The sequence below is a fragment of the Gopherus evgoodei genome, chromosome 1, assembly GCF_007399415.2.
Source record: "Gopherus evgoodei ecotype Sinaloan lineage chromosome 1, rGopEvg1_v1.p, whole genome shotgun sequence".
Classification (NCBI taxonomy): domain Eukaryota; kingdom Metazoa; phylum Chordata; order Testudines; family Testudinidae; genus Gopherus; species Gopherus evgoodei.
In genome coordinates, this window is record NC_044322.1 from 184,262,174 (window position 1) to 184,275,118 (window position 12,945).

At 35.3% G+C, this 12,945-nt stretch overlaps 1 protein-coding gene across 9 annotated transcripts in view; it reads right to left on the reverse strand.

Annotated features, from left to right (window-relative positions):
* The window catches only part of GBE1 (1,4-alpha-glucan branching enzyme 1), a 301,814-nt gene that overhangs the window by 40,589 nt on the left and 248,280 nt on the right, over window positions 1–12,945 (reverse strand). For all 9 annotated transcript variants that reach the window (XM_030580312.1, XM_030580342.1, XM_030580369.1 and 6 more), the window contains 2 exons: window positions 2,075–2,259; window positions 577–707 (listed from right to left, as the gene is read on the reverse strand). In XM_030580312.1, coding sequence (XP_030436172.1) covers window positions 577–707; window positions 2,075–2,259 — 316 coding nt within the window. The remainder of the gene's footprint in view (window positions 1–576; window positions 708–2,074; window positions 2,260–12,945) is intronic.

A 12,945-nucleotide genomic window follows, 5' to 3' on the forward strand; every position in this document is an offset into this window, starting at 1 on the left:
AAATGCACTTAAGAATTTGTTTTCCATCTGCAGACCTCAAAGGACTTTATGAAAAATCAGGTAGTGCAGACTAGCATAATTTTTACACAGATAGGTAACTGATGCACAGGTTCATGGAATAATTTGCCCAAGTTCACAAAGCAAATTGTAAGACCCAGAAGTTGTGTTCTGACTCGCTAGCCAAGGCCTAACCAGAACTGCAGCGTGGGGAGGCTCCTCTCAACCATCTAGAGGCTCAGTTTCCACTCTGTAATAACAACCACCACGCTTAGCACATACTAAAAACAGGGCATTAGAATAAGAACTGCACACGTTCTCAAACTGCTTCTTCTACTTGCACTTCCTGTTCGATGATCATAAATAAGTATAGTTAGGAATCTACATTCACGTTACAGTTTGTTTTCTACACTGTACACTATTTGATATCGAACAATGTAAGCTTATTTTGCAGATATAAAAAAGTAAACAAAACATTATTTCTTACCTTTTCATTAAAGTTTGTATTCAAATTTAACATAAAATTAAAGGTAAGCTTTTTACTATTATGCTAGGTCATAGAAGTTAACAAAAGGATATTTTCCTGGAGTTTCAGCAGCCACTCTGTATTCAGTATAGCTTTTAGATGGATGGAAATTGAATATAAAAATTAGATTTGCCCTCTCAAATATGATGACCTTATTAGATTCATGATTTTCAGTCACAAAAGCCTGGAAAGAAAATAGATAGTTACATTTTAGTTGTTCAAAAATAATATATTCCCTATTTATAATTAAAATGCACTACAATAGGAAGTTAAATTCAAGCAAAGTTGCAATGTAACTAAAAACAAAACTGACAAAAAGATAAACTCTAGTATCAATACAGCTTTAAACTGTGGACTCTCAGAGTATATAACTTCATATAAGATTTCAGATCAGAAAACTATATCTTTAATTTTTAAACAGCTAGGTAAAATGTAAAAGAAAAAGATGGAATAAAAGTCAAATATACATTTTATTGTGGCAACTGAAAAAAAAATGAAACCTGAAGAGAATTCTTTTGAAGCAAAGATAAATTATGCATCAGTGTCCACACATGGTTTTTCTCAAAAATGGTGAGTTTTTTTTTTTTTTAATTAAAGGAAATTCACAAACTCTTTCTAGTCTGGATCAGCATCATTGCCACTGTGGGTCATTTAGAAGTTGAACGGAAGATTTGAAATAAGCAGGATACTTTTTTGTGTTGCATAATGTGCATATAGGGAAGGATCATTATTTGCCCCTTAGTGCTGAAAATGGCATTGATGATCAACCATGCTAGGATATGTATGACCCGCAACAAAAAACTATTCCATATATAATACCTTTGCTCTATCCATTTGTTAAAGCTACACACCGAAAAAAAACAACAAAAAACCACACACACACACACACACACACACACACACACACACACACACTACATGGCCATTTCAAACAGTCCTTTAAAGAGAAAGTATTATGAACAGAATATACTTAGTAATACTTAGTGAGTATGTGCCCCAAAGCTATAATACAATCTAAAACTTATTTGACATTGAGAAGCTACAGAAAGGCTACTAGTCTAAGTTTTATAACAAAAGAAGTATAATACAATATGCAGGTATAACTGCAAATATAGCATTGGCAGCTTGAAGTTCAGGAGACTATAACATAAGATACGCTACATGGAAAGTGTTTTCCTGATGACAGAATACTTATTGACATGAAAACAAATTGTCAAAACAATCAAGACATTTCGAAAGCAATCTTTCAATTGGATTCCAGGCAGAGAGTTTTATTATTTGCTTTAAGAAATCTCAATTAAAGTTTCTAAATGAAGAAGCAAAAATAATAAAAAGCTCCCTGTGAAAGTAAACAGGACACTGTTCCAGATCTTCATTATCTGCAGAAGAGACTTCAGTGACATGTTTTGATAATCTGAAGTATGTAACAGAGCATTATAGTGTATAATAAAGTGCTATTTATAAAATCTATATGCAAAAATTTTATTCTTGTAATTCTGCACATGTACACTACTGGTGACTAAAACATAACATTTTGCGTATATAGCTTACCGGGGGAGATGCAAGCCAGCCAAATCTTTCTTCCAATTTATTCATATCTCTGTCAAATGTGTTTAGGAATCTATAGCGAAGAATGTGATCATCAGCTAAATGAAACTGTCTCCTGGCATAATGGTAACTCTCATTGTTTCCTTTTCTGGGAAAGTCTAACCATTCTGGATGCCCAAATTCATTACCTGTATTTAAAAATATTCATTAGGAAATGGTAAGAAATATACATAGATATGATTAAGAGATACTGAGAACCTGAGCATATATTGTCCACAGCACTGTTACTCACCTGTTTCATTCTCTTTTTGTTTCAAAGTTAGATTTAAAAAAGCCTTCTGCCTTTTTTTGTAAATTGTCAGCTCAGTGAGTGCTAAGATGACAATCAAGCATGATATTATGTGAGAGGTGAATTCTCACTTGAGATGGAGAGACAAGTGAGAGTAATTGTGATTGAGTAAAGAAAAGAGTATTCCTGTCTCAAATGAGCTACCTTTATCCATACCATAGTCTAAAAACTACTCTTGATTTTTGTCTTAATAATTGGAAACTCTCTTGTCATGGAAGATCAAATGTTTTCTTAAAGTCCACTCTTATCTTATATATCATAGCTGGACTGCTTGCTCTTAAGACTGACTTTACAAAGCAAGACTATTCAGCTTCTCATGTTATCCAAAATATATGTCATAAAAACAAAAAAAACAGGTATCAAAAATGATATATAGCCCACCAAAAGGTTATAAAACCCACTTTATGAAAACTCTCCTGTCTTCAACAAGTTACCTAACCTTCTATTGAATTTCTACATTATATTAAACTCCCTTTTCCCTGTTAGCACTTTCAGTTCATGATCTGTTTTGTCTGTTTCAGAAAAGACCAGCTACTGTTTTTTGTATCTTTCAGAAATATTGCATCTAGAGATTTATATGCACTTTCTTCTCTTTTGAAAAGTGGAAATACTAACTTGAAGTCTTACTATCTAACCCATTCAATAGTATCTATAACTAGCTATATCTATATATTCATATTCCAGTGTTTACTTTTTCCTTAAATTGACAGATTTTGATTTCCTTACCTGCCTTCACAGCACATGTACTATCTGACTTAAGGGTTTTGTTTTTTTTTTTTTGGGGGGGGGGGAGGGTGTTTTTTTTTTTTTTTTTGGCCATCTTTCACTATACTATTCCATGTGCTCCAACATCTTTTAAAAAATAGGGAGATCGCAGCTGGAGAATATACTAATTTGGCTCTTAAAAGAGAGTATTAAATTTGATTAGATGCAAATTCTCTTCTATAACAGTACCTCCATATCTTTTTTTTAATTTTCTCACCATATTGTCAATACAGTTTGTGCGCAGTCCACTATTATTTCATTGTCAAAGACCTTCTGTGATTCCGATCCATTTAATTCATATTTTTGTTTATGGTTTTGAGCTGAATGTGAAATGTAATGGTTATGTTTGTCAACATGAAATTTAATATACCATGTGTTGGCACATCTCTAATGCAGATAACTATATATTTTCTGTAGCTGTCTCTTTTTTTCTTTTAATCATTTCTTTGACCAAACTAATGTTCCTATAGCCTGAACCATGGAAATTTACACAAGCCTGTTTGATAACCCACATTCACATCTGCCACCGTGGACATGTCCTCAAGGCCTTCCAGGTGTCACATATTGTGGAAGGCAGCAGATGTTGCTGCACATATAGACTAAATATCCAGGAGACAGTTTGGTTTCCTCCTCCTCAAAACGCAGTGTATACTAGAGCTTGAGTAGATGTTTGGTGAAATTTCAGTAATTCCTTTAATGTATTTTTCACACATTCCTTCATAGACTCTGGTTAGGGTCACAAAGACTATGGGAGTTAGTGCACCACCAGGATTGGAATAATGCTATGAATGTACTTAGTAAGTGAGGCACAGATCTCCCAGCAATCATATTTTCTTTTAATTTCAATAATAATTTGTGCTGTGGGACTTTTCTATACCACATGGAATTGCTGATGGCAATGCTATTATCTGCCAGAAGTAGTACAGGTGGACCCCAGCCTTTCCCATTATTCTTGTATCAGGTGCATTCTGGTAGCTGAAATGGGAGTCTCTCTCTTGCCACCATTTTTTTTAAAGGGATTGGGGGAGAGGTGGAAATGGTAGGAAATTCTTTTTTTCTCTGTGGTGGACAGTTAATCAGTAAGGCCAGGAGACCCGTTCAGGTTTCATGGTGCCCTCGAAATTATTTCTAGCTCGACTGACACTGTTTTTAATGACCATGAGCCTGATTGTTAGTTGTCCTGACTGGGTTCTGGGGAGAGTAATCTTTAAGCACTACGTGAACGCCAGGGGTAACCATCAATATAGGCAGCATATAGTGACTACTTGTGTGATCTGGTAGTCGCAGCAGCCTACTGCAATCTTAATACCACATACAAAAGTTCTGAGAAGCTTTTCAATATTTTAAGGAATCTTTATGTATGGGGAAAGATGTTTAAACTCTGTGTTTTGGGGAAAGGAAATATAAAGTATATTAAAATGAATGGTTCCAGTAAAGTATATGCTAGGTCACCCCCTCCCATTTTTATTTCTTCCACATACAGCGACATTCATGTTGGAGTAATTGTGAAAACCTCTACACACAGAAATACTATTGAGATTTCTTTTCCTGTAATTAATTTTTTGCTATTTGATGTGAAGGTCCAAATTATAAATTGACAACAAGCCAGCTGGTATAAGTGATGCAATGCAAGACAATGAAACTAATGGGGAAAAAAAGCTCTGTTAATTGAACATTTTGATTAGTGAATGTTTTTGCTTTGTTTCTCTACACCGTAATGCATAATAATTTTACCTAGGAATTAAAGTGTACCATTGCCTACATGCTGTAGATATTATGCATTTATTTCCTGACACCAAGGGGTAAGCTGATGTGTACAAATTATCAATTGCACAATTCTAATGGGACCTATGCATTACTGCCATATTCACTGTGCTGTCAATTTACTCATCAATGCATTTGTATATTAAACTATAAATATATTTCAACCTCCAACACAAATTATTTTGCAATCTTTAGCTGGTGTTGGTTAGTGCTTGGCTGAAGCCCAAGGGACTGCTAGAATTGTGTTGATCTTTTTCCTTTTCAGACAGACAGTTTTGATAGCAGTTCTATACACGAGTGGTCTCCTAGCAAGACTAAACAGATAAGACAAAAGGGCAGTTTTGTGGGATCACACAACTTAAAAAAAAAAAAAAAAAAAAAAAGAGAAAGGGGGGCAGCAATATATAGTAGCATAGAATAAGTGCTTAAGAGCTCTTAAAATTACACAAATGGTAAAAAGTTGTTTGTTTTTTTTTAAAAGAATTCTGAAGCATCTGAAGTCAGATCCTGTAAATCATGACATCCTGTTCAAAAAACGAACATTTCAAAAAATTGCCAGCCTAATCCTCATTTTCTCTAGACATTCTAATACTTTTGGTAAGATAAAAATCAAAATATTCTGTAAGTCTCACACATCAATTTTTTCATTTTTCTTACCAAGTCTGTTTATTAGTATACTTAAAGAACTAAAACATCTAAATATGACCTTAAAAATATAGTAATATCAGCCTAGGCCACTGTCTTCTAATAAGATCCATGCAGGCAGACTCCTTCTCCCCCATGGAGTCCCTCTCATTTAAGTCAATTCCCAAGCCACCTCCCCTTAAAATATCTGTGTAAAAGGGTTGGGGTCTAGGTCCAAATACTGGGAGAGCTGATCTCTCCAAACTGTTGTATGGTATGTTTGGTGTACAAAGCAGATGGTGGCAAGACAATTACTTTGTATTTCTTAAACAGAAAAACAACCTTGATGGAAAAACTATTTAATAAACACTCCAACAGGGTAAAATCAAACAGTGATAAAAAAGAAACTTAAATTTAAAGTGCAGTTGTCAAATAAATAAATACATGTTCTGCTACAGAGACCTAGGCCCAGATTTTTAAATGTATTTAGCAGTTGCTGTACTCAATCTTTCAACACCTAACTGATTTAGGTGTCTAAATCTCATTTTCAAAAGGCCTAAGTTTCCTAAGTGCCTAAATCCCTTTTGAAAATGAGGTTTAGACACCTAAATCAGTTAGGAGCTACAAGGCTGAGTGCAGCAACAACCAAGTATCTTTTAATAGTGTGGGCCCAAGAGTTTACTTCAGTGCTCACTTAAGTCAGTGAAACGACTCCTATTCATGAGATTAAGTAGTTGTTTTGATGTACTTCATCTTTTAAATTTAGGCAAAAAATACCACCTTTCCCTTTTCTCTGGGCTTGTTATTGACACTACATATTCTGCATGTACTCTAGTTAGTGTCTCTCCCCTTCAAACCTTTGGCTAATCCCTTCCCCTGTCCTTCAGTATTTTTGAGTCCATTACATCTCCTGCTCAGCATGTATCCATACATTCATTGCACCCCTTTATACAACAAGAGTGCTTTCTCTTGTCCTAATCACTTTCTTTGCAGATTGTTCTGGAAGATGTATAGAGAACAGATATGCCTTGATTAATACCTCATGGCTTAAAATAAGCCCAGGCAAAAACTCTCCAAGAGCTGAAAGGCAGTTCACAGCTCATCAGGGCATGTATGGGACAAACCCAGCCTCACAAGAACAAAGGATGCTGGCCTAGACCTAGCAGATCATCGATCCAGATAAGACCGGAGGGGAACGTCACACTATCCATATATTTTGCCCCATCAATATTTCTTTCACCCTAAATTAGAAGCTACATATTTACTTGTCTTACGGGTCAGATCTACATCTCTCTTTATATATGTGGATAGAGTCTCTTGCACGGTTGCACACCCTAAGTAATATGAATTGCTTATGGACAAAAAATGTGTTAAGTATATCCATATTTGAAGGAGATAATCCAAAGTTATACTTTAATTTATTAAAATAAATTGCTTAAAAAGGGGGAAATTCCAATTAATAATGTGAGCTAATACTGAAATACAGTGCTTGAAATGAATAAAACATGAAAAAGCCTCCGATAAGAAAAGGATTGAAGAAATTAAAACTCAAATGTTTTGACAAAATGAGTTTTTGTCAGAATATGCAGTTTCATCAAAACCAAAACTTTGTTGGAGAGAGGGTCATTTTGAACATAACTTTTCGCAGGCCCAGACTGGAACTGCTAGTCAAAGAAAAAGAGATCCATCTCAGAATAACTAATAGCCCAACAGGTGGGGCACTTACCTGGCATATGTTAGATGCAGGGACTAGGACCTGAGTGTCTCACATCATAGATAAATACTATAACTGAGCTACTGCCTATTCTAGGTCTGTGAGTTGGTCTGTCAGGTGTGTGGGTGTGGGATTTCATCTCCTGCTCGCAAAAAAAATATCCAGAGACCTCTCTTTTGTGTGATACGTAATAGGAACACATTCTGAAGTCTTCAAAATTTTTATGAGCTGGAAAAACTGTTCCCTGCCCAGCTCTAGAAAAATAATATACAACTACATGTACACAAACAACAATATTGTTATCACAAAACTGCTTATGGTACATTGGCTTTTACTGCTTTTAATACTTAAAAAAAAAAAAAAGGTAGACACTTGTTACTGACCTTTAGAAATACATGTCACTTACAGTTAATGTTTACTTGTCAAAGCAGACAGCAGTAAAGGCAAGCAGGCACAGGTTAATGGAAAGAAATCATTATTAGATCATTTGCTGTATCTGATACAAAAGACTATATTTAAATTCAAGAGACTTCATAGGTTACTGTCTCTATCTCCTGCTGAAGAATTCTTAGAAGCCTGTACTCTTGCAAGATGATGTATTAATCTAATATTTATTCTTCTGTTAAAAGGCCCATCAGTCTTATTTTCCAGTTTAATATACTGGCTCTTTCAAAGTCCATCAGGCTATGTCTTGGTACACAGGTTGTCAGCTTAGATAAATACAGCTAAGGTTTAATTCTGCTTAGATGTTATAAACACTTCCTTTCCTCTACCAAAGGTTCTCATTTCTTTGACATATACTACAGTCTGCAATTCTTAAGTTTTTTCTTTTTTAAAACATTTTGCTGATCACAGCACTTCCCAAGTTCACAGTGATAAGTACTCCTAAAATACTTTCTGCAAATCATATTCATTGTAATCTATTTCTGACAAAACCATTTAGAAAATAAGAGACAGATAGAAACCCTACTAAAGATATTTCTCTCAACCTGTAATGATACCCTGGCTTTCCCATATTTTTTGATGTAGAAGGTAAAAGGAACTGCAGTTTCAAATACTGCTAAAATTTGAAAAACAAACAAACAAACCTATAATGTAGTACGAAAGCCCCTGCCCTCCCATTATTCTTCTATTCTGCTTTTGTGAGATGCAAATTCTGCTTAATGGTATGATGGACACCATTGCTATTATTCTTATTCAAAAGAACCGTTTGCATATCTGAAAAGCTATTTTGTTTTACTCTTTAGCATGGTGGACAACTAGTCTCGTATTGAATGATGTAAATATTTAACATACATTGTGTGTAGATATAGATTAGAGCAAAAATATTTCAGGAAAAAAAACACTTCCCCACTCTAATCTCATGTTTTTGCAGATTTGAGTTTCTATTCCCTTAACTTTTTCTGACTAGAGATATAACTCATTATTCTGCCTCCTACAGCTTTGAATCCTTTCCATAAAGGTTTTTTTCCCTCCTATATACATCTATTATTTTCCAAATATTTTATTTTAATTTTTACATTTTTTTCTGAATTCCTTTTGCTCTAATAAATAATGTCAGTCCCATGCTTTAGTTACTGATTTAAACTTGTTTACCAGATTAAGTCAAATCACATTATGAATTGGTAATTCACAACATGAAATTTTGCATTTTTCTATTCTCCAGCTTTCGTTGTGGACATCATTAATTTATCTATCCCGGTTATGGACACTGAACACTACTGAAAAGTATGTGTAGCTTGCTTGAGTGTTCTTGTGCACCCATGTACAAAACAGACAGTTTCAAAAGTTATAGTTAATATTTTTACTGGATGAATGTCCTGAACAATGTAGCACAAGATGTTGTCATGTCTTTAAATATATCTGAATTTCATTAGTCACCCTTCTCCTCTCATCCCTAATCTATGATTTCTGCAGTTAAAAAAAAAATTGTGTTTTTTCATTTGTGATATAAGAATTATTTATTATCCCTCCCATTTCTCTCTTTAGAATTATTCTACCTTCATTGTCAGACTCTATTGCGGGAGAAGTTATTGGATTGTTGTCATAAACAGAAAGTTAAGGATTAATGCCTCTTTTACCTGTAAAGGGTTAAGAAGTTCACCTAGCCTAGCTGACACCTGACCAGAGAAACCAATGGGGGAATAAGATGTTTCAAAAGGAAGGAGGGAAGTTTTCCTTTGTTTAAAGTCTCAGTTTCAGCTGCAGTGAAAAAGATCAAGGAACCAGCCTCTTATCGGAGTAGTAAATTTTAGAAGGGATAAATAGGTTTATGTTTATTTTCTTTGTAACTTGTCTTGGTACCATTAAAGGAATTATCAAATTTGGGTATTCTTGTGTGTATTAAAGTTTTTGCCCAGGAGAACATCCTCTGTGTTTTGAATCTGTTGTCTGTGAGAGTAGCTGGTATGCTAATCTCTCCCAGAGGGCTTTCTTTTACCTTTCTTTTCTTTAATTAAAAGCCTTCTTTTTAAATACCTGATTGATTTTTTCCTTGTTTTTAGATCCAAGGGGGTTGAATCTGGATCCACCAGGAGTTGGTGGGAGAAAGGAGGGGGGATGGTTAATTTCTCCTTGTTTTAAGATCCAAGGGGTTTGGATCTAGGTTCACCAAGAAATTGGTGAAGTCTCTCAAGACTACCCAGGGAAGAAAAGTAGTGCTTGGGGGTGGTGGCAGCAATACCAGATCTAAGCTGGTAATTAAGCTTAGAAGTGTCAATGCAGGTCCCCACATCTGTGCCCTAAAGTTCAGAGTGGGGAAGAAACCTTGACAATTGTCTTAAATCAATACCATCACAAGTTTTCTCTTTTTTTTTTCAAAAATAATCTTGTCCTACACCCAATCCCTTTTCAGTTTCTCATATTCTATTTCTGATTAATTGGTCTCTTGTCACTGAGCCAGTTCACAGCTGGCTTTGCATAGGAATTAAAAAACAAAACAACCCCCCAAAACTCATGCCAGTAAAAGTGTTCAGTCCTCACATTCCAGGTAATTATAAGTACACGATTCACTTTATCCGCTCAGGTACAAAAAAAATTTCTATTGAGAAAGCTATACTCTATGTAATGTCTATACATGGGGGCGCCAGGTGACTCAGGGCAGGGGTTCTCAACTAGGGGTGTGTACCCCGGGACTCAGAGGTCCTCCAGGGGGTACATCAACTTGTGTAGATATTTGCCTAGCTTTACAATAGTCTACATAAAAAGCAGTAGCAAAGTCAGTACAAACTAAAATTTCATACAGACAAAATGAGAACGTAAGCAATTTTTCAGTAATAATGTGCTGTGACACTTTTGTATTTTTATGTCTGCTTTTGTGAGCAAGTAGTTTTTAAGTGAGGTGAAACTTGGGGGTATGTAAGACAAATCAGACTCCCGAAATAGGTACCGTACTCTGGAAAGGTTGAGGACCACTAACTTAGGGCTTGTTTACATGGCAAAATAAATTTTGCATTGCTATAGCAGAAAATTCCTTAAAGCTAGATCCAAAGTCCATTGAAGTCAAAGGCAGTTGTTCCACCAGGCATTATTCAGCCTGACTTCTACTATCCCCCAATAAACCCGATGCAACAAAAATATGGCTGCTTCATTTAACGTGTAATACATGCCAAACAACATTTAATTAAAAAAAGATTGTTTCAACTTTAACATATTTATTTGGAGGTTTCTATCACCAAATGCTTCATGGTAATAATATTCAGCAGAGCATTAGATGTCAGAATGAGACATAGATAATATTCACTGTTAATAATGAAGGGCAAAGAGTTGTATTAGAATATTGTAGTGAGTCCAGATTAATAAGTCCCAAATAAAGCTTCCCTCAACCTTTCTGCAGATACTTCAGAAGCTATTTTACTCATACATTTTAAATATGGAATATTTATGAATTAGAGTAGCAGTGTGAATTATTTGGGCTGCTTTGACATTTTTACACCACAACAATGTCCTGATCATTATTTCCAAATAAATAATGGCTTGTGGAAACACATCTTACTAACAGCAATGGCTTTCAAATTAACACATCTTCATTGCTTTTAGTGCCTAGATATGTAGCATACATTATTTAAAACTCACTTTCTAGAGAGTCCTGAAATATTAAGAACATATGGTGGAAACATTCCACATCGTTTATGTTATTAAATTGCAAATGTCTTAGAGAGAGAAGTGATAGATGTTGAGAAAAAGATATTATGAACTGAAGTTTTGACCACAGAGATTCTAAATATTTCCTTGTATGTATAGCGCAATACAAAATGTTGATCTAGCACTTCATAATTTCACAGATAATGGATTTTAAAAGAGAGAGAGTTAAACCAGGAAAGTCTATTGATTAATATACTGTGGGCATAATCCTGGCCCTATTGAAGTTAAAGGGGAGTTTTGCCACTGGCTTCAATGGGGCCAGATATTTATGGATAAGAGAAACAAAATATACAAGAGGAGGAAGATGGAGGAAAAAAAAACTCAGAAAAGTTATATAAATATTTTGGCTCTGAAACAATGGAAAGCATTTTTTTGTTTTGTTTTGGTTGTTGCTACAGCTACTGAAGGCAGCTCTTTGAGTGTATTTAACTAGAACTGCACAAAAATTGCAAAGTTGAAAATTAAAGTTTGGACTGATTCAAGAAAGCCGTTCAAATGCAAATACCACCACCTTGCACGGGGGGTCTATAGAGCTACCTGATACTTAATTACACTACAGAGAGGACTGAAATAGGTGTCAAAATTGAGAAGCAACGAAGCTCTCAAAAACTCAGTGCAAAAATGTGTAAAACAACCCTGTCAGATATTTTTGCAAACTCCTCCAGATTGACTAAAAAGAGCCATTATATTTGTCATGTATTTGATGCAGAAAATTTCTGAACATCCCAGTGACAGATATCAGGACTCATGAACATATAAATATTCATGAAGTAACAGACATTCAAAATTACCAATAGGGAAAATTATACTCAGTTTTATTTTAAAATGTCACCAAAACCCTCACACAGGAAACTCCTACTTCACTGCTATTATTAATAAATATTTATATAGTACCATGACTTTTCATGGTACTTCACAGATGACCAACCAACCAACCACATGATTTCTGTCCAAGAGAGCTCACAATCTAAAATCAGACCAATGTGAAGACAAAGGAAAGCATTAAAGAAAGGAAGGATAAGACTAAGCTGGAGCAAGGAAGGAGGCAAGTAACACAGCACAAGAGCAGACAACAATGGACAGTGTAGACCAAGGTCAGTATGAGGAGTCAGTTGAAGGAGGAATACATGCGGTTCCAAGCATATGGAAAGGAGGTACAAAGGAAAGTGAGAACAGAGTGAGAAGTGGTTCCAGAACAATGGGAAAAATTGTGCACAAATGGGAGATGCAGTGTAGGCAGGGGAAGAGTGTAGCATCATAAGGTTCACATTTATTATCCTCGTCTTCATGTTGAAACAGACTGGGAGGCAGTGAGGTACATTTGGATATGTGCGAGATCATCAGAGGTAGAGAAAGATTATTACAACTTATTACAGTGAAGGTGAGAGTTCTCTTGCACATGCAACATTACCTTAGATTAAATGCCCAGCCTGATCATAGGTGCCAGTGCCTCTGAGCACATGGCCCTTACAGAAACACAAATGGGCCATATACATAACTTGTTGAGTCCTTTAT